This window comes from Trichosurus vulpecula, chromosome 2 (assembly GCF_011100635.1).
Source record: "Trichosurus vulpecula isolate mTriVul1 chromosome 2, mTriVul1.pri, whole genome shotgun sequence".
In the NCBI taxonomy this organism is placed as follows: domain Eukaryota; kingdom Metazoa; phylum Chordata; class Mammalia; order Diprotodontia; family Phalangeridae; genus Trichosurus; species Trichosurus vulpecula.
Window position 1 is genome coordinate 191,420,529 of NC_050574.1, and position 25,123 is coordinate 191,445,651.

The 25,123-nt window shown below is 40.7% G+C and overlaps 1 protein-coding gene across 1 annotated transcript in view; it reads left to right on the forward strand.

Moving 5' to 3' along the window:
• Positions 1-25,123, forward strand: part of LOC118838912 (arachidonate 5-lipoxygenase activating protein) — a 40,573-nt gene that overhangs the window by 11,159 nt on the left and 4,291 nt on the right. The window contains exons 2-4 of the mRNA XM_036746293.1: positions 7,732-7,831; positions 17,617-17,687; positions 20,799-20,880. Coding sequence (XP_036602188.1) covers positions 7,732-7,831; positions 17,617-17,687; positions 20,799-20,880 — 253 coding nt within the window. The remainder of the gene's footprint in view (positions 1-7,731; positions 7,832-17,616; positions 17,688-20,798; positions 20,881-25,123) is intronic.

Consider the following 25,123-nt stretch of genomic DNA (forward strand, 5'->3'; position numbering starts at 1 on the left):
GAAATGAAATTAGACTGGTCTGACTTGTTCTTGGTGTATTTGTGATGGCTTGTCCGGACAGCCACTTCCCTTTCAAACTATTCTTTTAAGAATTTGTTCTAGAATTTTGCAAGGATTGATATCCAATTTCAGTTGCCCACAGCTCGAAGGAAACAATTTTCTTTTTGAAAATCAGCCCCGCATCAGAGTTTCCTTATCTGTCCAGTGAGGAAGCTGGACTATATGGCTTCTCACCTCCCTTCTGACTCTAGGCTTGGTCCCTCTGATTTGTTGGCCCTTTGAGATCTCTCTTATTCTACATGCTTTATTGAGGATCACTGACAAGGCAGTCACATCTCCTGGGTCTTTTGGTATCGTTAGGGGTTGTTTACCTGGACTTGATCACTTGAAGTCATTGAGAGCACCTAGGCGTTCTCATCCCATCTCCTCATGCACACATTTCAATCCTTCCTTAGCCAAATTTTTCCTTTATCTTTCCCAGTTTGATATTTATTTTTCTTAGCAGAGAAAACAGATCCAAAATAGGAGTTGAATGGTGAAAATAGAAATATGTTTTGCATGGGGTGTACGGTGTATTTTGGAAGAGAATTTTTCCTACTATTTGCTAAGGGATGAGTTACTAACCTCTGAAGCGTTTGTGTTGAGACGGTCTCCTATTTCTTTACTCATTATTTTATTCCCAATTAAGTGCATATTGCTTGTCTGGTCTGCTCACCTTGTACAAACTTAGAGGTTCCCAGGTGAGCTGACATACCTCTTGGTATGAGGACTTGCCAAGCCCTTTTCAGGGATGTTCATGCCTTTGGTGTCCACCTGCCACCCAATTCTCATCTGTGCCTCCAAGAAGCTATAGCTTGCACAGTGGCCACACCCTGGTGTTCTCATCAGCCAATATGCTAAACCAGGTTGAGGGTAACTGACCCACCTCAAACCCAGGGAGATGTCTGCTCTAAGCATGTGAAGACTTTCCCTGGTGGAATGGGAAGATGAGAACAGTCTGTCTCAATGGCCATGAAGGCGGCTAAAGTGGGCGCTGTGAGCACTTAGAGTTTGATCAGACATCAAAGATGCCAAGGTAATCCACTGCATCCTGGGCCGTCACCAAATCATCTTGATTTTTGTCCTGTCACTGGATTTTGATGACTGTAGAAGAAAGAGTGAGGCTGATGACTTTGTGCAACTCTGTTTCACTTAAATCCTATTCACACACAAGTCAAGACATCATCCTGTGATCTCATCGGTCCTCTTTGAAAACGAAGGACGAATAACATTTTGTTTGACTTCATATGTATAATCAGTACTTGCCTTCTTGCTTGGCTTCTCATGGGTAGGGGAGGGGCAGGCAGGAGGGAGAGAATTTGAAATTCAAAATTTAAAAAATCAATTAAAAACCCAACAAAATAGGAGTTGAGTAGTTCCTTTTGGTCTCTGCTGTCTGTGATCATTGTCACAGAAGAGACCTCAGAGATCATCTTGTCCAACCCTCTCATTTTACAGATACATAAACTGAGGCACAGGGAGGATGGGTGACCTACCCTTAGTCCCAAAGTTAGTAAATTTGAGGGGCAGGATTTAAACCAGGGTGCTTTCACCCCAGAGCCAGTGAGTGAACTTTCTACTGTATGTGACTACCGTCAAACAAACTGGTCTGTCTCATCCTTGAGCATCTCCTCTCTTCTACCATATTTTAAAAAGGCTTTTTTTTTGGTGGTTCTTAGCTTTCATCATAAGCATAAGATTGACAAGAGTCTTTCCCTGATGTTATTCTTATAGGTCTGTGGCAGTCTTTTGTATCCATTTTTTAGCCACCTGTTCTTGCTTCCATCTTCTGTGCATGTGTTTAAAAAAGTCTTAATCCATGAATTCCTTATTCAAACACATTGGTGTCTTTATACTGGGTTTATCTTCTTCATTGGAACCATTTGGTTCTGGAGAGCTTCCTGTCCCTCTTTAGTCAGCTTCCCTCATAAAATTTTAGGCCACAGGATCCTACCTGACCTTTTAACAAACCCTTTGAAATCTTCTCTTCTACATCGCAGTATACTATTAAGAATACTCCAAAAGGTGGCCTAGCCATAATAGATCTTAAATTGTATTGTAAAGCAGCAATCATCAGAACTACTTGCTACTAGCTAAGAAATAGAGGCGGGGCTCAGTGGAATAGGGTAGGTATGCAAGAGGCAATGGTCAATGACTATGTTAATCTACTATTTGATTAATCCAAAGATATCAGCTTCTGGGATAAGAACTCACTATTTGACAAGAACTGCTGGGAAAATTGGAAAATAGTAAGGCAGAAACTAGGCATAGACCAGCTTCTTACACCACATAGTCAAAATGGGTACATGATTTACATATAAAGGCTGATACTATATAAGCAAACTAGGAGAGCAAGGAATAGTTTGTCAGATTTATGGAGAACAGAAGAAATTTATAGGCAAACAAGAGTTAGAGAACATTATGAAACGCAAAATTGATAATTTTGATTACATTAAATTGAAAAGTTTTTGCACAAAGTCAATGCAACCAAGATTAGAAGGGAAGCAGAAAGCTGTGAAATATTTTTTACAGCCAGTGTCTCTGATAAAGCCCTCATTTCTAAAATATAGAGAGAATTGAGTTGAATTTATAAGAATACAAATCATTTCCCAATTGATAAATTGTCAAAGGATGTGAACAGGCAGTTTTCATATGAAGAAATCAAAGCTATCTGTAGTCATATGAAAAAATGCTCTAAATCACTATTGATTAGAGAAATGCAAACCAAAACATCACACCTGTCAGATTGGCTAACATGAGAAAACAGGAAAATGATAAATGTTGGAGAAGATGTGGGAAAATTGGAACACTAATGTATTGTTGGTGGAGTTATGAACTGATCCAACCATTCTGGAGAGCAGTTTGGAACTGTGCCCAAAAGGCTATAAAAACTGTGCATACTCTTTGACCCAGCAATACCACTTCTAGGTCTGTAACCCGAAGAGAGCACAAAAACAGGAAAAGGACCCACATGTACAAAAATATTTATAGCAGCTCTTTTTTTGTGGTGGCCAAGCATTGGAAATTGAGGAGATGCCCATTGATTAGGGAATGGCTGAACAAGTTGTGGTATATGAATGTAATGGAATACTGTTGTGCTATAAGAAATTAAGAGCAGGCAGACTTCAGAAAAACCTGGAAAGACTTACATGATCTGATGCTGAGTGAAATGAGCAGAGCCAGGAGAAGAACATTGTACACATTAACAGCAACATTAAGCCATGACTAACTTTGATAGACTTAGCTCTTCTCAGTAATGCAATGATCTAAGACAATTCCAAAAGACTCATGATGGAAAATGCAATCCACATCCAGAGAAAGAACTATGGAATCTGCATACAGATGGAAGCATACTGTTTGCTCTCTTTTTTGTTGTTGTTTTGTTTTGTTTCTTCTTTCTTGTGGTTCCTCCCATTGGTTCTAATTCTTCTTTACAACATGACTAATGTGAAAATGTTTTTTTTAAAAAGAGTATTCCAAGTGTTAGCCTTCTTACTTATTAGGAAATCTAAAGTAGCATGGTTATTTACTCTTATCTGACAAGCTTCCTGTGGCAGAGGTAGAATTTTGAGATTGGAGAAAAAAGATGAAATACCTGAGATACCGTAATAGTGACTAAATGACTGAGAAACCCAATAAAAGAGTGTTATGAACTTCTAAGAAGGATTAGAAGACTACAAGAAGAGAAGGGGGTGGGGAGGGAGCAAGCATTTATTAAGCACCTAGTGCGTATCAGACACCGTGCTAAGTGCTTTAACAATATTGTCTCATTTGTTGCTCACAAAAATCCTGTGATTTAGGTAGTGGAGATCCACAGAGCTCATTATTATCCCCACTTTACAGTTGAGGAAACTAAGGCAGACAGTACTTATATGACTTGTCCAGAGTCACACAGATATTAGTATCTGAAGTGGGATTGAAATGAGGTCTTCTTGACTAGGGGCCCGATGCTCTATTCCCTGTGCCACCTAACTGGCAAGTGCAAAATACTGTACTTCCTTAGAGGAAACTACTATCAAGAAATAAAGACACTGTTTGAAAATTGCAGAAACGTAGTTAAGATACTTATGATTAACCAACATAGCTGAATTAACAGCTTCTCAGGATAAATAATAGACACTCAGAAGGAGCATAACCAGTCACAAAGTATGCAAAAATTTATCTGTGGAAACTACTAAAAAATCATTTGGCCTAAAAACCTTTACCTAGTCATGAATTCTATTTGGAAATGGTTTGGAATTTCATACCCTATTGTAAAAGTTGTACATTTCTTTGCCACACATTGTCCTTCAGTTGTTTCTCAGTCCCGTCTGACTCTTTGTGACCCATTTGGGGTTTTCTTGACAGAGATACTGAGTGGTTTGACATTTCCTTCTCCAGCTCATTTTACAGTTGTGGAAACTGAGGCAAACAGGGTTAAGTGACTTGCCCAGGGTCACATAGTTGGTAAGTGTCTGAGACCAGATTTGAACTCATAAAGATGAATCTTCCTAATTCCAAGCCCAGTGCTCTATACATTGTCCCACCTAGCGGCCCTTAAAAGATTGACCATTTACCTTGTTTGTTACAAGAAACATCATTTGCACAGGAAATAAAGGGCTGGATAGCGAGATCTGCACTAGAATCACACTTCAAATAGTTACTAATTTTGGTTTCATTGGTGAATCACTAATCTCCTGGAACCTCAGTTTCCTCATGTGTATAATGGGAGACACCAGTGTTATCTACCGCCATGGTTATTGTGGGGAAAGTGCTTTGTAAATGTTAAATCACCATAGTAATGTGATTTATTATTTTTTGTTCTACCTTATGTAGTTAGAAGACTGTTATACTTACCTGAGAATTAATGAAAAAACATTATTAAGCACTGATTATATTCCAGGTGCTGTGCTGAGCTCTAGGGATGCAAAGAAAGTAAAGAACAAAAAAACAAAAAAACTAAACCAAAACCCAGGCCCTCGCCTCAAGAAACTCACGTTCTAATGGCAGGGACTATGTAAACAATTACATATCCACAAGGTAAACACAGAGGAGGTGGAAGAGAATCTCAGAGAGAAGGTACTTGACACAGGTAGAATTTGAGTTGAGTCTTGAAGGAGGCTAAGAGGAAGAGGTAAGGAGGAAGAGTATTACAGGTATGAGGGACACCCATTGAAAAAGCATGGAACTGGAAGATGGGCTGTCCTAGGTAAGGAATAGCATGAAGGCAGATATTGCTGGATTGTAGAGTGTGTGGAGGACAGTAAAGTATAAGAAGACCAAAAAATATAGGAAGGGGCCAAGGTTGTGAAGGGCTCTAACTACCCAAAAGAGAAATTTATATCTTATCCTGGAGGTAGTAGGGAGCCACTGGAGTTTATGGAGTGGGTTGTAGGAGGAGAGCCAGAAGAGACTGGTGTAAAAAAAATCCAAACAAACCCCAAACCTAGAGATGAGAGCATGTCCAGAAGAAAGTGATCAATAATTTCAAATGCTGCAGAGAAGTCAAGAAGGATGAAGGTTGAGAAGAGGCCATTGGCTTTGGTAATCTCTGGTGACTTTGGAAAGAGCAATTTCAGTCAAAAGATTAGGATAGAAGCCACACTGAAGAAGGTTTAGAATCCATTGAAAGCAAATGGAAGTACCAATTTTAGATAATTTCCTCAAGGTATTTAGCCAAGAAGGCGATGAAAGATAGAGGACAATAGCATGAATTGTAGGATCAAGTCAAGGTTTTATAGGGATGCAAAACACAAAGGTGTGCTTGTAGACAGCAGGGCAGGAGCCAGTGGATCGGGAGAGATGGAAAATTAGAAAAAGAGTAGGGATGACAGAGGGGACAATCTGCTAGAGAAGATGAGATGGGATCTAGGGTGGATGTAGAGGGATTTGCCTCTTTCCGTGAGACAAGGAGTGAAGGAGATAGTGGTGAAAGTCATCTGAGACATAATGTAAGATGAGGAGGAAGGAAAAAGAGGGAGCTCTAGGCAAAGATGGAAGCAAAATAGGCATTGAGTATTTCTGCCCTCTCTCTATTCTGTGTTATCATTATACCATCTTTCTCAAATGTTTGATTTATCTTCCTCATTCTTCTCTTTCCTCAAGACATAATTAAAACCTATATTATCTTTCAATTTTTTTTGGTGGGAACATTAACTCTTGATGTTAGCCTTTTTTATACTATTCTGAGTTTTATTCTATGTAGTTTTGCATTTGTCTTTGACTGTGTTACCACCTTTTGTCTGAACTAATCAGAAAGCTTCCTGTTGATCCACATCAGTCTCTTTAGACATTTCCCTGTCTGGAGACTCAGAGCTCCAAGATGTTTGAATTGGAAAGGACTTTTGAGATGCTCTAATCCCATCCCTTCATTTTGCAGATGGTGACCAAAATAACAAGAATTAAAATTCACATAGTGCTTCAAGGTTGACAAAGGTCTTCCCTCACAACTCTGTAGCTCACAGAGCAAGTATCATTATCCCTGTTCTACAAACTAGGAAATAGGCCCAGAAGGGGGAAGAATCTTTTCTGATTTCACATATTTAACAAGTGGCAGAGCCAGGATTCAAACCAAGGTCTTCTGTTTTCAAATTTAGTGTTCTTTCCATTATATATACCATGCTTCAGCATCTGGTTGAGTATTTCTCAATGGGATTTTAAAGAGGGTCCTGCTTAAGGGACTAAATGACCGTTGCAATTCTTTATGAGTTTGTTATGGTATCATTTTGAATTTTTCACAATTGTGTAGTCAGAATTTTATTTTTTAGATGTTCCCACCAGAGTTGTAACTAGGATAGCGTGATAGGTCTTTGATCCCAGATGACACCATTTGCAACATGTGGACAGTACTTGTAGCCCCTCAGCTGCACAGAGACAGTGAACTTTGTGCCTGGTTAGCAAGAACTATCAGTTAAAATGAGAAGCTTCCAGATGGTGAGTATTTCTTTTCTTCCTCTTGGTGGCTACACCCCAGTCCCTTCCCAAGTGAGTTTCTTCCTAGTCCTGCCCTACCTTCACTTTGGGAAGTGTCATCTCCAGCAGCAGCAGCCTCTTTGGGTCTCTGCCACCAAAGCTCTCACCCTAGCTCAAGAGAATTAAAGGTCTATCTTTGGCTACTCACTCCAGATGCAAAGGTTGTTACTTTTGATTCTGTCACCCTCACTCACCTCACCCAGCCTTAGTTTTGGCTCTGGATAGGAAATTCTAAAAACTGAAATTCTGACTATATGAGTTCTGCGGACACTTTTTGGTCCTGGGCTATACTTACATCCACTTTGAGCTTGGCTGGCACACTCCCACTTGGCATGCATTGTTGTTACCTTTTCTCTCATCTTGGATTCCTCCCACTTAGATCTTCTGTAGAAGGGGATACAGGTCCTACCCCCAAGGACAGGAAAATATTCTTTTTCAGATCTTTCGTAGTGATCACTAGTAGCCTACTACCCTTGGAGCTTTGCTTGGGGCCTCATATTATGTCTGTCCCAAACCTGTGTCCCTGCTGACCCCTCCACTATTTTGGGTGCACATGAAGCAACCATCTTTTCCCTTATAGTCTAACTCAAGTGAATATGGTATGGAAGGAGAAACAACATACAAGAGAGTTAGCCCTTTGGTGAGGCCCATCTTGGAGACTGACAAGTTATGGAAAGAGAATGTAGGATTTCAGAAACTGCCCTCCATCAAGCTCTAAACTCAAATCTTATCCTCTCACAGGATTTTTCGCACACAAAGTAGAGCATGAAAGCCGGAGCCAAAATGTCAGGAGCTTCCAGAGAACTGGGACCTTTGCCTTTGAGCGTGTCTACACTGCCAAGTAAGACCCCCAGACTCCACACAACTGTTTTAAAAAGGGAGGGAAGCTAGCAGGCAAGGCATGTTACATACTATAACTTTGTGTGTGTGTGTGTGTGTGTGTGTGTGTGTGTGTGTGTATCCCAAGTATATCTGTTTAGGAAATTGGCCAGTTTTCAAGATACCAGAACCATTGGGTGGAGTGTCCATGGGGTAGTTCTTTCAGAGGGTGGGGCTTTGGAATCTTAACTCCATCCCAAATGATGTTATGAAAGGGTGGGGTTAGGAGAGAGGTGGAGTCAGTCACCAGTGTACTTCTTGTACCGGAAAATTGTGGGTTAGCCTACTAGTCAGGGCAGTCACCCAGCTTCCTGTGAGGTTAGTCCAGTGCTGCTGTCATGGCAACTGGCCCTTACTCATCACCAAAGCCACCAAAAAGCTGGTACAAAGCTTTGTACCAACCTCCTCCTTACACACCCACTCCTTTCTCTCCATGGGGGAAGCTGAGAGGGGACTTCAGTTTCATTGGTGTCCCCAGTGTTTATAAAACAATAGTGCAGGAATTTTGAAATACTTCTTATGATTTTCTCCTCACCTTTTTTTCATTTTATGTAAAAGGTACTGTTGGAAAACACATGATTTAAAGAGTATAGGAGATAGGTGAGACTGAAGATGTAAATTCAAATGGATGTTATTCAAATTAAACATTTTTCTTTCGTGCTGAATTTAAATAAAGGTTTCAAAGCAGCTACCCATTTGCCTGCTTCTGCAAGGTCTAAGGGACCCATTAGCAAAGCATCCTCCTTCCCTCATGATATTACAAACCCTTCTCACCTTTCTCCCAACCCCACTCCACCCCATCCACACTAGATGGATGTTAATTGAACTCTCTAAGTAGCTGGCCTTCACTTATTCTAGAAAGTCATGACTTTGATGTCCCCAAAGATAATGCAAAGGAGAAAACCGAGGCCATCTTGGAAAACCACAATGGGAGTCTCAAGAATAATATAAGCAAACAAAGAAGAGAGAATTCAAATCAAAGGAAGAGAAGAGAAGACTCACTGGGCTGCCCTCATGGCCCAGCAGGAGCTGCTCTGGAAATGCAGGCTTAACAAATAAGCACAGTTTGCTTCTTAGTGAATTAAACTTTCTGCTGGGGTTTTAGGCACATGAGGCACATGTGGCTGCCCATTGCATTCGCCAACATACTTTTTCTTACCCCTTCATCTGTTCAGGATTTTCATTTATTTAACTCTAGAGTAGGTTTGCTTGGGAAGATAGGAGGGCCAGTGGAATTCATCTTCAGCTTTTTACTTTCTGCCCTTTTTTCTTCATTGGGTAGTGGAAGGCTTTAGTTTTCTTGCTCAGTTTCTAAATTGAAGCACAGGCACTGAGGATCAGACCCAGGTCAATTTCTGAAGTAAAGTAAATTTTCAGTTTTTTTTTCTGTCTCTATCCATCTTCCTTCCTTCCTTTTCCCCCTCTTTTTGAAAGAACACTTCTTCTTTTTCTCCTTTCTTCCCTGAATACCCCCAGACCCTAGCCGGATAAATTAGCTTGTGAGTCAGTAAATAAGAAGGAGTGTTCTGTAGTAGAGAGGGGGGAACACACACATCCTCAGTCAACTGTTAATCCCAAATAAATTTCCATTCACTTTATTTAAGAAAATTTTTTGTTGATGTCTATTATTTTTATATAATTTTTATTTTTAAATATACCCCTCCTCCCTCTCCTACTCATTCAGCTATTCCTTGTAATAAAGAATAAAAAAAGAAAGAGAAAAACAATTCATTTTCATCACATACATAATTCTACTCTCTTTCCTCCTCAACGTTCCAGGTTCCTTTTCAGAGGATGTTGATTTGTTTAAGCGGGTTTTTGGGAATTGGAACTGATTTTTTTCCTATTAGTGGTGATTGATACAGATGATTAGGAAACCAGGTATACTCTGAAGGTGCTCTAGACTTTTGGAGCGAGAGTTTCTAAGAGTTCAGAGGAAGGGTAGGTAGAATCTCATGGCATAAAAGTCTACAAAAGTTGGCCAAAGAATGATGAGATCTCAAGAATGAAATTCTAAAGAAGAACAATTCCAATCAGGAAGAAAAAGGGGGCCTGTCTAAAAAGATTGATGTAGATAACCAAGGATACTCATCAATTCATCTAGATTTTAAAAGATATCTGGGTAATGGAATGTGGTTATCGAAGACGGAACTAAGGCTGGTGATGAATGCAAAAGACAACAAAAAGGGATCTTAAAAGAATCTATCTCAGAGGCAAGAAGAAATTGGTAGAAAGACTAGTCCTGCTGTTTGGGACAATAGAAAGACAAGAAGAAAGAAAGACAACTGCTTTCACTTCGCTTCTGCCAAAATCTTTGATCGGGAAGGATAGATAAAAAATGGTTAGCCCAAAATAAATGAAAAGAAAGTAAGAGAACATTCAACTACTCTCAGTGATTTCAAGTCATGAGCCCCAAGTCAATTTATGTGAGCAAAACTGCCAACACTAAAAAATCCAAAACAATTTTGAGTTTGTCTTCTTGACTACTGTGGTTGCCATGCAATGGGATAACCTGAAATTAGGATGGAAAGGCATATTGGAACCAAACTGAGATCCATTGAAGGTATTTGGGCAGGAGAATATGACCAATGTTAGCTGATAGTATGGTTAGATGTATTCAGAATTGTCAGAATGATAAGATGTAAAAAGTAGTCACTAGCAGATTATTGCCAACTTAGAGGTGTCTAGTGGAATGTTCAGGAACATCTCTTCAGCTTCATATAATCCAGCATTTGTATTAATGACACTAACAAAGTCATACTAGTTGAATTTACAGATACCAATGCTAGGAGGAATTGCTAAATTACAGAAACAGGACATAAAAATATTTCAAGGACCCTGGAGGAGAAAGGCTAGAACAGTAGACCAAATCTAATAAGATGAAAGTTAATCAGGACAAATATAAAATCCCACAAATAGGTTCAAAACATCATTTATCCAAGTGTAGGATGGGGAAAATATAGCTAGGAAACAGTTCAAATGAAAAAGACCTGGGCCTACAGGCTCAATGAGTCAGCAAATTGGACAGGGAAGCCAAGCAAGTGAGTGCCGTCTTGGGCTGCTACAGTATGGCAAAGTATACAGAATAAGGAAGGTGAGTCCTGCTGTACTCTTCCCTGCTCACATCTAGAGTATTTGGTTTAGTTATAGATCACACATTTATTGAAAAATTGGAACCTTCCCAGAGGAGATCAGCGATAATGTTGGGGGAACTGAAGACCCTTTCATTTGAAAGAACTATGGATGATTAGCCTGGGAAGAAGGCTGTTTTTTTTTAAATGAGAGGGGAAGGAAGGGAAAAGGGGAATGGGTGACAATGATACCTTTCTTCAAGTATTTTAGGGGCTATTATATGGATTAAACTTGGTCTTTTTGACCCTAGAAGGTAGAACTAATTATAACGGGAAGCAGTCAGGTGGCACAGTGGATAGAGCATCAGATCAGGAGTCAGCAAGACCCGATTTCACATCTGGCCTCAGACACTTATTAGCTGTGTAACCCTGGGCAAGTCACTTAATCTCTGGTTGCCTTAGTTTTCTCATCTGTAAAATGGTGATAATAATAGTACCTACCTTCCAGAGTCGTTGTGAGGATCAAGCAAGATGATAATTGTAAAGCACTTAGCTATATATATATATATATATATATATATATATATATATATATATATATATATACATGTGCTGATTATTAGTAGTATTATGATTACAATGAGTGGAATCAGCAGAGAAACTAATTTTGGCTCTGTATAAGGATTATTCTTTTTTTTTTGTTTTGTCTTTTTTTTTTTTGGTGGGGTGGGGGGGGGAAGGCAGAGCAATTGGTGTTAAGTGACTTGCCCAAGGTCACACAGCTAGTAAGTGTCAAGTGTCTGAGGCTGGATTTGAACTCAGGTCTTCCTGACTCCAGGGCCGGTGCTCTACTCACTGTGCCACCTAGCTGCCCCATTAGGATTATTCTTAACAGTTAGAGACTTCCATAGTAGAATGGATTGCCTTCAGAGGTAGTATATTCCCCTCCAGTGGAGGTCTTCAAGCCAAGGCCAGATAACAACTTAGCAGAGGTACTGTAGATTGTAGAGGATATTACTGTTCAGGTATGCTTTAGAATAAAAGATCTTTGAGGTCCCTTTCCAACTTTGAGATTCTGTGATTCTTTGAGATAGGGAGGAGGCAAGGGAACGGGAAGGTTGGAGCCATTTACTAGAACCCTCTAGAGAATCAGATCTCTTCTCTGTTCTTCACCTGTGGTTTACCTTATAGAGGCTGGTGGGGCTTTATCAACCAAATCATAGATAATGAAAAAGGAGGCAACGAGGTGTAAATAACAATCTAGCCTCCAAATTCTTGTTCCTCCAAAGGCTTCTCTGGTTCAGCCCTCTCTGTGTGCCATTATTAATAGTCTGAAAGCTATTCTAATCCTACTGTCTCCTTTTAGATTCTATTTCTGTTTAGTTTCCTCATCCTGAAAATCTTGAGATAATCCCCCCTCTTGCACCAGGAGGTCTTTTAGGTGAAATCCTAGAAATAAGGGTTCTTCTTTTTGTTGTCACAGCAAGACCATGAACTTGAACATGTAATTAATTTCCATTAATTAATTATGTTGGTTATTGTTATGATAGATTTTCATGATCTTGGCTGTGATGATTAAAAATTTGAGAGACAGAGTTTCTGGGTAATTTAATCATTTTATTAATAAGGGCAGCAATTTATTAATAAAGGTCATTTGGCTGTCTCTTTTAGACAAAAGACCAGTTCTGGCAGTGGGTTCACAGTTTATATGCCCTTCAAAGAGTAGATATTCCTGAGGGGTGGCAATCAACTCTGATTGGTCAACAAGTAATAAGAAAATGAATATTACAATGAGGGTTTTGGGATACATGACTTAGGTCACCCAAATTTTGATCAAAGAGACATCAATTTCCATATTATCTGTCTGATAAAAGGGAGAATCAATACTTCTCCAGACCTGTCTTAGCAAATACAATGAGCAGGAATGCACCCCAAAGTTAGAATTTCTTTTACTATTTGATTAGATGTTGGCCTGGGTAAATCTTTAAGGGAGATTTCCCACACTGGTTGATTTCTAGATGAGGAAGTAGAAAATGAGAAAAACCTTGGTCCTAATACAATAATTAGTTATTAAGAGAGAAATACTCATTTCTCACATGGCCAAAATCTTCATCTTAGTAGTAGAAAGACTGAAAGAGGAGGTGAGTGAACATTCACCTCAATGCTGCCTTTAAAATCCAGGTGAACGTAAGTCTCCTTCTACTTCTGTAGAAATGGGTCCAACTTATTATCCATTTACAGTGTCTGTCCATGACATATATGTGTACTGTTGGACTGATTCAATGGGATTCCCATCCAATGGCATATTATAGGTCATAGGACAATAAGCCTTCTTCTTCGATTTGTCTTTTTCTTATGGCTTGTTAGGTTGATTTCTTTTAAGGCATCATGGATTTCATTGGTGAGAAGAACTCTTGAAAATAAGAAGCCCTTAAAGAAAAAGGGATGTCAAATACAGCCAGCAACTGCTATTATCTAATGACATTTATTATCTATTATTCTAAATGAGCCAAAGCCCATAATTTAAACCTTTATTTGTGTACTTCTACATTTGGCTGATTTCATAGGTTAGAAAGTGTACCAAATTACTCTGAGAGACACAGGAAAATAAGAGGAGGAAATAGCAAAAAGAATTAGAGTATTTCTCCATGAAAGAAAAATCGGTGATGCATGCATAGCACCAAAAGAACAGAATGAAAGTAACTAATACAAAAATCTGTTTAACAATTCACATTTAGTCATCAAGAAATAACAGCTGGATCTTGCAGAAATAATGGCACAAAACTTTCCTTGGAAGAGAATTCCAAATAATCATGTCAGTGACAAAGAGAACCTCATGTATTGTGAATTGGTCTAGGGAAAAGAAGAGAGAAACCCTGACGTGACAGTGAATCAGATTGATTCAGTGACCAGGAACCACTCGAATTCAGCATTGCAACAATAACATCAAAACGTGAGACAGGATTTGGAGTGAGAAGGCTTGAGTTTGAACCTGTGTGACCTGGGCCAAATCACTTAACTCCTCTGGGCCACAGTCTCCTTACCTATAAAATGGAGGGAGTTGGGCTAGATAATCTCTGAGGTCACCGTCTGCTGAAAGTTTATGATCCTATGACAATAGACTCATGGTTGGGGCTTCTGTGGAGGAGCTGGGAGATGTGGCATCCTTGTTCATTTCCTCCTATTTTTGATGACAGGAAGGGGAAATCATCAGTACTCAGCCTGGGGACAAGAAGGCAGCATATCTAATACTAGGTATATAAGATAATTCAACAAGCAAGTCAAGTCAATAAGCATTTATTAAGTTCCTACTATGTACCAACCACTGTGCTAAGTGGTGGGTTCAGAACAGAAGTGTATTCTAAATGGATCCCAATTCTTGTGTTCAGTTTGGAATTCTAGAGCCAAGAAACAAAGAAGAAGAATAAAACTGAGATTTAAGCAGGGCTGACTTGATTCTTTGTCTATATTTACTCAGTGCCCAACCTTTTGGGCCATTTTAATCCAAAAATTTATCAAGTCAGGGGGTCAGGGCTAGAGGGGTGGGGATAGCCTGTTTAATGGTTTTCTTTTGCTTAGATGAAACAAATGATTGAAATTTTCACATCATACCCACTTGGTTTGGTGGTGTGGAGTTACATAGTTTATACATAACTTGTTTTCAGCAAATACCAACAGGAAAAGAACACCAACTTGCACTGTCAAGAATATAACGTAGCAAAATATAAAAGCAATGGGATATTTCAAGGCTGAAAGAAAAAAAATGCCATGAATATGGTTTAGAGTCTTCCTCTCTTTCCAGTCTTCCACTTTACCTCCCTCCATGTACTCAGTATTCTAGCTACACTTGCCTTCTTGCTACTCTGCACACATGATACTTCATCTACCATCTCTATGTCTTTGCACAGGCTGTTCCCCATCCCTGGAACCCCCTCCCTCCTCACCGCCATCTCTAGGGATCTCTGATTTCCTTCAAGATTCAGTTTAAGGGCCACCTTTTTCATGAAGCTTTTCCTGTCCAGCTGCCCCACTCACCCCTGCCGTTAGGGTTCCACCTCTCCAAATTATCTTGGGTTCATTTGGTATAGACTTTGCATATACCCAAAGGTGTTGTTTCCCCTTTTAGAGCATAAGCTTCTTGAGGACTAGGACTTGCATCTTTGTATTCCCAGGACTTATCACTATAATTACTATAATTACTTAATAAATATTTGTTGATGAATTGATTAGGACAAAGCATGGACATTTCATCCCTTGAAATAATTAAAAATATTAAAATCGTGCAAAGGAGCAGCCTAGATTGTCCAACAAATCTTTCTTAAATTCATTTTATCTATTTCTATAATTTAGTGGGCACAACTTTGCTTCTTACAAGAGTTGACAGATTTAATGATGATAATGATGGCAGTTATATAGCACTTTAGAGTGTGCAAAACACTTTTCTGTTATCTCATTTTTTTCCTCAGACAACCTTGTGAGGTTGGTGTTAATATTCTTCTGATTTTATATTTATAATTACATACATATATTTCCATTTATGTATAATGTACCTACACATATTAATCCCATTTATAAGGAAATTAAAACTAAGAGAGGTTGAGTGACCTGTCTAGGGATGGAACAGTAGAGTTCACCTAGTTCTACCCCCTCATTTTAAAGAAAAGGAAGCGTAGGTCCAGACACATGCACGTTCAATAAGCAAGTCAAGTCAATAAGCATTTATTAAGCACCTACTATGATCCAGACACTGGCGTCATACAGAGTTAATGGCAAAGATGAGACTAGAATTCTCTTCCAGAGCTACACCATACTACTTCCATGTTTAATAAGTATTTGTTTCTTTGTTGGAGACATGATTTTTAACAAGCGTCTCCTTCTTTGATGGAGATTTCCTTAAGGGGCATGCTGTCAGCTGTTCCATGATTTATATAGTAATCCTAGTAGATTATAAGCTTCTTGAGGGCAGGGACCGTGTCATTTTTTTATACCATTGTATCCTTAGTGCCTTGCATATAGGAACTTACTAAGTTTTTTGTTGAATTTAATTTAATTGAAACTGGAGTTACCCTGAGACCTGCTTGATCTCTGGGTTCTTTGTTTCTCTTTCAAGTTTGTCCTGTTCAGTCACCAGAGGACCATCACTATGGGCTATAACAAGTGGCCACAGCTAGTACAAAAAGTAGGATATTCTTCACCTGGTCTAAGCATCAGTTAAAGAGAAATCTCCGTCAAGGGCCTGAGAAACTTACTTGACTCTTAACTAAATAATTTTTTGTTTCTGCTTTTATTTTTAAACATATTAAGACAGGAAAAACAGTATAATGTTAAGTCAATGAACATCTGGTCTCAGGAAAAACCAGGTTCAAGGTTGCCTCTGACACATTTTGGTTTTATGATCCTTGGCAAGTTGCTTTATATTGTAGTGCCTGAGGCAACTTCCAATGACTGTACCTTGACCCCTCCCCTTTTTACAGATGAGCAAACTAAGACCCAGAAGTTAAAGTGAATTGTCCAAAATCATACAGATAACCAGTGACAGAACTAGAATAGGGACTTAGGTCTTTTTTGACTCATAGAGTTCTTTTTACTCTTCCATCTTGCCTTCCTCCACCCATAGTCCATCACATTTTTAATACCTCTGATTGTTAAGAAGTTTTCTCTTATGCCAAGTCAAAAAGAAATCTGTCTCTTTACAGCTTCAGCACATGGTTCATAGTTCTGCCCTCTGGGGCAAAGCAAAATCAAGTTGATCTCTCCTCAACGTGAGAGATACTTCAAATACATACAGCTTCAGTTCTGCCAAAGCCTTCTCTTCTCAGGTGAAATGTTTCTAGTCCCTTCAACCACTTCTCATACAAAGTTCAAGGCTTCTTACCCTCTTAGGTACCTTTTTCTGAATACTTTACAGCTTAGCAACATCCATCCCAAAACATGGTACCCAAAACTGAATAAAATACTCCAGATGTTATCTGAGCAGGGAAGGAAATAGAGGACCATCACCTTTCTCATTTTAGATACTGTCTTAAAGGAGGGAGGCAATATGTTAGCTCTTTTGGTTGCAAAGTCTGTGTTAACATATCAAGCTTGCAGTCCACTAAGCCCCCCAAATCTTTCTCAGCTGACCAATTATCCAGTTTCACTTCCACCATCTTGTATTTGTAAAGCAACAGAGCCCAGATTTAAACTCTGCTCCTCTGACCCCAAATCTGCTGCTCTTTCCATAACGCAACACTGATATTTTCTATGATTGATACTCTCTTCCATCTCAGGCCCACAGCCTGTAGGCCTTGACTGGTTTACAAGGCTGGATCCAGGGTTAGTCTTCCCCTGCCATGTCCCCCTTGTTTGCATTGTTCACTTTTCAATTCTAATGAGCTTCCTGGCACAGCCACCACCAGGAAGAAGGCCAGAGAAGTCCACCAGGAAACCTTGCATCAGATAGGTTTCATCGAAGGAGCAGAATAAATGAGTTTCATACATGTGTTCATTTTATATCCCTGCCTGTTTCCAATTTGGTGGCTGGCTGCCACCTCTTATAGGACAGATGTAGGGGAAATTATGAGCATGAGCCTGTTTTTCATTGTTAGTGCTGTGAGATGGTAATTGTTCATTTGAAAGTTAAAAATCAAGTTTTGATCATTTTCAAGTGAATATTTTTCTTCTCCTTCTTTTCTAGCCAAAACTGCATAGATGCCTATCCCACATTTCTTGTCATGCTTTGGAGTGCAGGGCTACTTTGCAGCCAAGGTAATGTTTACCTTTTGGATTTTCTTCTCTTTTGTTATTTATGGCTACTTCTCCACATGTTCAGAGCTGAAGTCCCACCCTCCACCCCCCACATCAGACCCTTTGCCAGCCCTCCAGTTCTGATGTTTGAGGCCCTCCAGAGCCTGAGAACACTCCGAGGTCATACGTCCAGGCACTTTCTAGTGGAGAAGGGAGAGGAGTGTGATAATGCATCACTAATGCTTGCTCCCTGATGGCTGGTGGAGAGCCGCAGTCGCAGTCTGACAAGGATGGTTTAAGGCTAAATGTGACTCAGAATCCATAAGCAGAGTTAGCTCAGATACAAGGGCATTATAAATGAGAGCGCCTGAGGGATATATTCTAGGGCTGCTGTCACTCGGTTCTTCTGTTAATAAGTTTCCAGCTGTTTCCCTTCTCTGTGCATATGTATGCCAGTGATGGGGGGGGGGGGTTGTCTTACAGCACACCATCCTTTCTCCAGGTTATCAGCAGCTCCCAGTCTGGTCTCCAGTAAGCTGGAGGAACAGAGCGACTCTATAATGAGTTGATTTAAAATTAAATGGAAACCAGAGCCATTTTAAAAATTCCTTTCCAAGATTACAACACCTCATAGTCTTGTTAATGATCAAAGCCATGTCTGGCTGAGGTTTTTGGTACAAGCTTGAGTTGGGCTATCTAGCCAAGTGATGGCTGCATGTTCCTGCCTCCTAGTGGTACTCAGAGGAATAAAAACCTAAAGGACTCTTCAGGCACCATTTCATTAATTCTCATCCGGCTCTCATAGGTTGCTGGTAGGCCCTCCTAGGCTTCTTTTCCCTTTCTTACACTAAGTTAGATACTCTGACCAACATCACAGTACAAATGATGACAAGGCTGAAAACTATGAGTCCTGACTTTGGCTAAATTAAAGAATGTATTTAGAGAGAGAGGAAGACCCCTCAGCACACTACGTGGAATCCTTGAAGAGATCTTGTGGGAGGACATAGTCAACATTTATATAAGACTGGAAGCCATGCTTTGCAAAAGCAATGCTAATGCTATGATCTAAGACAATTCATGATGGAAAATGCTATCCACATCCAGAGAAACAACTATGGAGTCTAAATGCAGATCAATGCATATTATTTTCTCTCTTTTCTTTCTCATGGTTTTTTCCTTTTGTTCTGATTCTTCTTTCACAACATGACTAATGTGGAAATATGTATAGATGTATAGATTACATGCTGTCTTGGAGAGAAGGAGTATAGTGAGGAGAAATTTAGAACTCAAAATCTTATAAAAGCGAGTGTTGACTAAAGATAAATAAATATTTTTTTTAAAAAGCAAAAAAAAAAAAAAGATTGGAAGCCATAGATAGGTTGGGATCTGCCTGATTGAAGGGATTACACATGTTCATGAGATCACAGGTCCATGGAAATACTGGAGACCCAAAAGAGGGAACTATCAAAGTAAGTGGACCAGGAATACTCGTATGGTACCCAAGTGTGGGATGTTGGAATTCTCTTGAAATATTTTGAGGGCTATCATATGGAAGAAAGGATTAGATTTGTTATGTTTGGACCTGGAGGGCTGTAGGGTTAATAGAATATAAGATCTTCCCCTTCTATTATTAATAGGCCTATGTGACCACATGTGTCCCCTTTTTTTCCTTGGAACAGGGGCCGTGTTCCCAGGTCTAAAGGTACATAGGTATTTCAATCATGGATGTCTTGCTGCTTTGAGCTCCGGCCCAGCTCACAGTTGTGATACATCCTGAGTCACATAGAGCCCGTTTGAGGAGGAACTTGCCCAAGAGGAAGCTTGCTTGTGGGGAGGCTTGCTTGCAGGCAGATTTTCCCACCTTTTGGTACTAAGCTAATCAGGCACTAAGTCCTGAGGGTTGTGATGCCTTCTGGCTCTGAGTGTATTAACTGAAAGTGTATACATATTCTGAGGTGAGATTTTGCTTTGGCGGCTTACTCATGAGAAGGACCTTTTGATTTCCTGGACAAGACTCTGAGTAGCCTTTTGTTAAGGAGCACCCCTCCCCCCCCATTACTCAGATGTTGATGCTCTCCTGGTCCAGTGATGTATGTAAATGTTGAAGTGTGTACCAAGATTACTAGACGGTTGGAGTCCTGTCTATTGGATCTTTGTGCTAATTTCTCTGCTTGCATTTTCTCCATGTTCAGGGGGCTGACCTTTCCCCTGAACTAGTGAATGATATTATTTAATTAAAGTAGGGTTGTTAACCCCTTTGAAGCAGTCTTTCCTTTAGAAAAGCAGATCAAAGAACCTGTGCTGGCAGGCCATCCTGGGTATGCTAGGGTGCTTGCCAATACAAGGGCAGAACTAGACCCAATGGGTGTATGCTCCAGAGTCATATTTCAGCTCAAAATGAGGGAAAAAAATTCCCAAGAATTAGAACTGTCTACAGTTGGAACAAACTGCCCCAGGACATGGTGAGCTCACTGTCACTAGAGGTCAGGTGGAGGCTAAATGAACTCACCTGGGCTGTTGTTCCAGAGTCACACTTTGGGTTGAGGCTGGACTCTATGACTTTTGGAATTGTCTTCCAAATTGACAAGGCTAAGAATCTGTGATTACTAGAGAAATACAGCTCTATTCAAAACCTTACCCTGTAGTAATACCTTATATTTCCTAGGTCATACATGAGAATGCCTTCTAGTTCTTTTAAAATCTTAAAATATCATATGCACATCGGCTAATATTCTTAGGGAATTTTAGACCTGAAAAAAACCTTAGCAATCAAGTTGGATTCCACTTTTGGGTCAATCTCTAACAGGGCTTTCAACATTGGGTAAGTCTATTTGTGACATCTTCCCTAAAGGTCTCTAAACTCCACCTGGGATGGGTTGGCTATTTGGGTATTGCTCAAGAAGTGAGATGCCAAATCACCAGCGCCCCTAAGGTTCTTGTTTCCAGTCTCACGGCTTTCTTCTTGGGCAAGACACACGCCGACAGAGATGTGTTTTCCGAGGTTCTTGTCCACCACACTGTGCAACATTGATTTTCTTTTAACAGGGCAACTTTCTTCCCAGGATTGGCTGAAAGTATTTAACAGAGGAGCATTTCCTAATATGGTGTTTTTTCCTTTCTTTTTCCATTTAGTTCCTGCTGCCTTTGCTGGACTGATGTACCTGTTTGTGAGGCAAAAATACTTTGTAGGTTATCTAGGAGAAAGGACACAGAGGTGGGTCACTGGGATTGATTAGGAATCACTGGGGTGATTAATGTTGGGCTGGTGATAATTCAGAAAGGTTCTCAGCTGGAACCACCATCCTGTCCAGGACCTGAAAACACAGAGATAGAGAGACTGAATAGCATTGCTGTTTCTAAAATCTTCAAACCCTTGTTAATCACCTGTTGTTGCTGTTCAGTAATTTTGGTTGTGTTAGACTCCCCATAACTCCATTTGGGGTTTCCTTGGCAGAACTACTAGACTGGTTTGCCATTTCCTTCTCCAGCTCATTTTACAGATGAAGAAACTGAAGCAAACAGGATGAAGTGATTTGCCCAGGGTCATACAATTAGTAAGGGTCTGAGGCCAGCTTTGAACTCAGATCTTTCTGACTCTAGGCCCAGTGCTCTATCTACTGCACCACCCATCTGCCCCATTATTAATCACCTACTAGGTCCTAACAGGGCAGTAGAGGCAGCCAGGTGGCACAGTGGATAGACAGCAGGACCTGGAGTTAGAAACACCTGAGTTCAAATATGACCTCAGACACTTATTAGTTATATGACCCTGGGCAAATCACTTAACCTCTGTCTACCTATTTCTCCAGCTGTTAATTGGGGATAATAAGAGCACCTACCTCCCAGGGTTGTTGTGAGGATCACACGAGACAATATTTGTGAAGCACTTAGCACGGTGCCTGGCACACAGTAGGTGTTTAATAAATCCTTCCTTCTTCCTTCCTCCTTTCCTTCCTCCTTCCCTCCCTCCCTCCCTTCCTTCCTACTTTCTTTTCTTTCCAACATTCAAATGTGGGCAGTGGAAAGAAGGCTGGGTTTGGAGTCTAAGGATTTGGGTCCTCTGTACGTATAGAGGAGAGGTGGAGAACCTACAGAACAAATCCTTTTATTAAGGAGATTTGTTCTGTGAAGTTTGGATTCAGTGAAAGGACTGCACTTGAGGACCTAGAGGGCCACATGTGGCCTGGAGGCTGCAAGTTCCCCTTCTCTGGTGTAAAGTATTGTACTAAGTGCAATGGAAGATACTATAAATATGTCCCTGCCCTCATGGGGCTTACAGTCTAGAAGGAGGCTCAATCTCAAATAGAGAATGTTACTTAAATGCATTAGAGAACTGCAAAAAATGTTGATTTAGATTTTTTCCCAGCTCCCTTCAATTCTAAATCCATGATTGAATTTGTTCTGCTTGCCGCCCCTTGCCCCCAGGGCAGAACTAGGATGACAGCCGATTGGCTGCTTGCCAGGGATGCTCCAGAAGGGATTCCCCTTCAGCTACGGGATTGGAGTAAACACCTGGGAAGTCTTTTCCGATTCTGGTTGTGTGTGATTTGGGGAATCAGGTAGAAAGTTTTAAAGCGCTTAGGGATATGATTATTCCATCACCACCCCCCTAGGAATCAGTCACCTGATCCTTCTTTGGTGGGAAGGGTAGTGGCAGAGTGAAAATCATATGGAAGCTGGAGTCACAAGTCCTGGATTTGAATCTTGACTCTGCTACTTCCTTCCTATCCCCATCACAGTCTTGGGCAAGCAATTTAATCGAGACCAGGTTTTCTCAGTTATAAAATAGGGGTAAAAATGTGTGGCCTATAGGGGGCTGTTGTAAGGATCAAAATGAGGAAATGTACACCATGTGCTTTGTAGTCCATAATGTAAATGTCAGTTAATACTATTGTGCCTAGCTCTTCCAAGGATTTCTCTTGAGCTTTGAGAGTGCAACGAGAGCCAAAGCTCGCCATTTGTGCTAGATTCGTCTTAGTAATAGGTCTTCAGGGAATGAGCTGAATGGAAACCACAGTAATAATCAGTAACGAGGAAGGATAATTATAAAAACCTAAAATAATATGGGAACCTCTAGTCATAAAGAATCTTTACTATCTCATTGAATTATTACAATCACCTTGTGAAGTGGGTAGTGCAAATATAACCACCCCCCGTTTTTTTTACAAATGAGGAAATTGAGGCTTAGATCGGTCCAGGGTGTTGGTCACACAGCTGGTAAATGGCAGATGTGAGACTTGAACCCAAAGACTGCTCTCTCCAAATATAGCGCTCTTTTCAAAAACGTTGCACGGTTCACGGCACTATTCTGCAGTTAGGTTATTTATCGACCAAAGCAGATGTGAAATCTAAAAGCTGTAATTACTCTCATCACAAATGGCACGGTCTACCTAGAACCTAGTTGTTGTTGTTCAGTTCTATCTGACTCTTTGTGACCCCATTTGGGGTTTTCTTGGCAAAAATACCGGAATGGTTTGCCATTTCCCTCTCCAGGTTTACAGATGAGGAAACTGAGGCAAACAGGGTTAAATGACTTGACCAGGGTCACACAGCCGCCTAGCTACCCCTCGTAGGACAAGTGATAATTATAGATACAAGGGGAGCCCCCTTCCCCGAAACAACAACATACCAAATGCTCAAGAGGCAGCCCTTCGCAATCAGAAGCATCTGCCAAGGAATAAGTTACAGGGATGCAGAGGCGGCTTCCATCCTCCGTTGTTGAGACTAGCTTTCCCCACTATTGCTTCGACTTTTCCCCCCACTCATTCCCTTTATCTGTGTTCTCCTGTAGCATCTCTCCACTACAGTCAATGTAATTATATGTTCAGAGAGTAGTCTCCAAAGGCCGCTGTGAGAGCGTGTAGGACCTCTTCCAGGGAAGCGAGGTAACGTGTAGAAGCAGAAGGAATGCTAGGTCTGACTGCCATTCACTAGCCATCTAACGCTGGCCAAATCACAGAGGCAGCCTTTTAGGCATCATTTTTCTCCTCTGTAAGCTGAGGATAATAGTGCTTGTGTGTCCTGTCTCCCAAGGTTCTTAGGAAGGAAAAGTGCTTGGTAAACGAAATATTCTGTAAATGTGAGCTATTATTACTATGATTGAATCTCACCGTTTCTCATCCCCAGGCTCTGCGTTTGGACCATGGTGTGACTTTCTGAGCTTTATGGGATAAATTTACCTTCTTCTGTGATGTGTGTGTGTGTGTGTGTGTGTGCATGCACATGTGAGTGTGTGTAAGTGTATGTGTGTGTGAGTGTATGTGAATTTGAGTATGTGTATGTATGTGTGTGTGTACATATGTGTGTGCATGTGTATATGAGTGAGGGTGAGTGTGTGTGTGTGTGTGTGTGTGTGTGTGTATGAATGTGGAAGCTGCTGAGTCCCCTCCTTGGGGAGACATCCATAGGAAATCTGCTTTCATTAGTCTGGCTGCTTACCTTGCAGAACTAGTCACCGTGCTTGTGTGACCTTTTCCTAATTAGAATTGAATAGAATGTTGGAATTGGCTTTAGAGATAATCTGGTGTAACTGGAAACTGAGATCTGAAGAGATTAAGTGACTTGCTCAAATTAGTGGGAGTCCTGGGATTAGAACCCAGGCTTCTTGACTTCCGGTCCAGGATCTTTTCCATCATGCTACCCTACCTCCTTTCAGAACTAAGGCTGCTGAAGAGAGAGAATCAAACTAGCCGGAATCCATTTCTGGACGTGTTTTGGAATTTTATGTTGTGTGTGCAGCTAGAAGGAAGGCAATTGGTACATCTGCCACAGACCCAGTAAATCAATCGAAGACTCTGCAGCCTGAAAGAGAACTCAGCTCCCTTAGGCCACAGAAAGGACAGGGCATTTATTCTCCTTGGGCAAGGTTTAAAAATTGTCTCTTAGTTTAATGTTCAGCAGATAGAGTACTGGACCTGGAGTCAGGAAGACCCGAGTTCGAATCCAGCCACAGACACTTACTAGCTATGTGACTCTGGTCAAGTCACTTAACCTTTGTCTGTCTCAGCTTCCCCAGATGTAAAATGGGGATGATAGTAGTGCCTACTGTACAGGGTTGTTGCAAGCATCCAATGGGATAATATTTTTAAAGTGCTTAGCATAGTGTTTGGATCATAGTCGGTTCTCAGACCCTCAAAACTTGGGTGTGCTCGTGCCCTGAGACTGCCATCTCTTCCTGGGCACAGCACATTCTCTGAGGAAAGGCTTCTTAGGGCCAGACTGGGCATCTTCCATCTACCCCAAAGCAATCACTTCTATCGTACCAGCACAAGGTATCTCCTACCTCCTGCTGCCAGTCCAAATCTCCCAGCTAGGATGTAGAGGACCTCCAGAGTAAAGAACATCCCTTCCTTCAACTTCAGATCTCTCATCTCCTGCTTCACCTGTCCTTTGAAGGGATGAACATTCTCACACCTGGTCACATACTTTACATTCCAGGACAATGAATTCCTATAGAT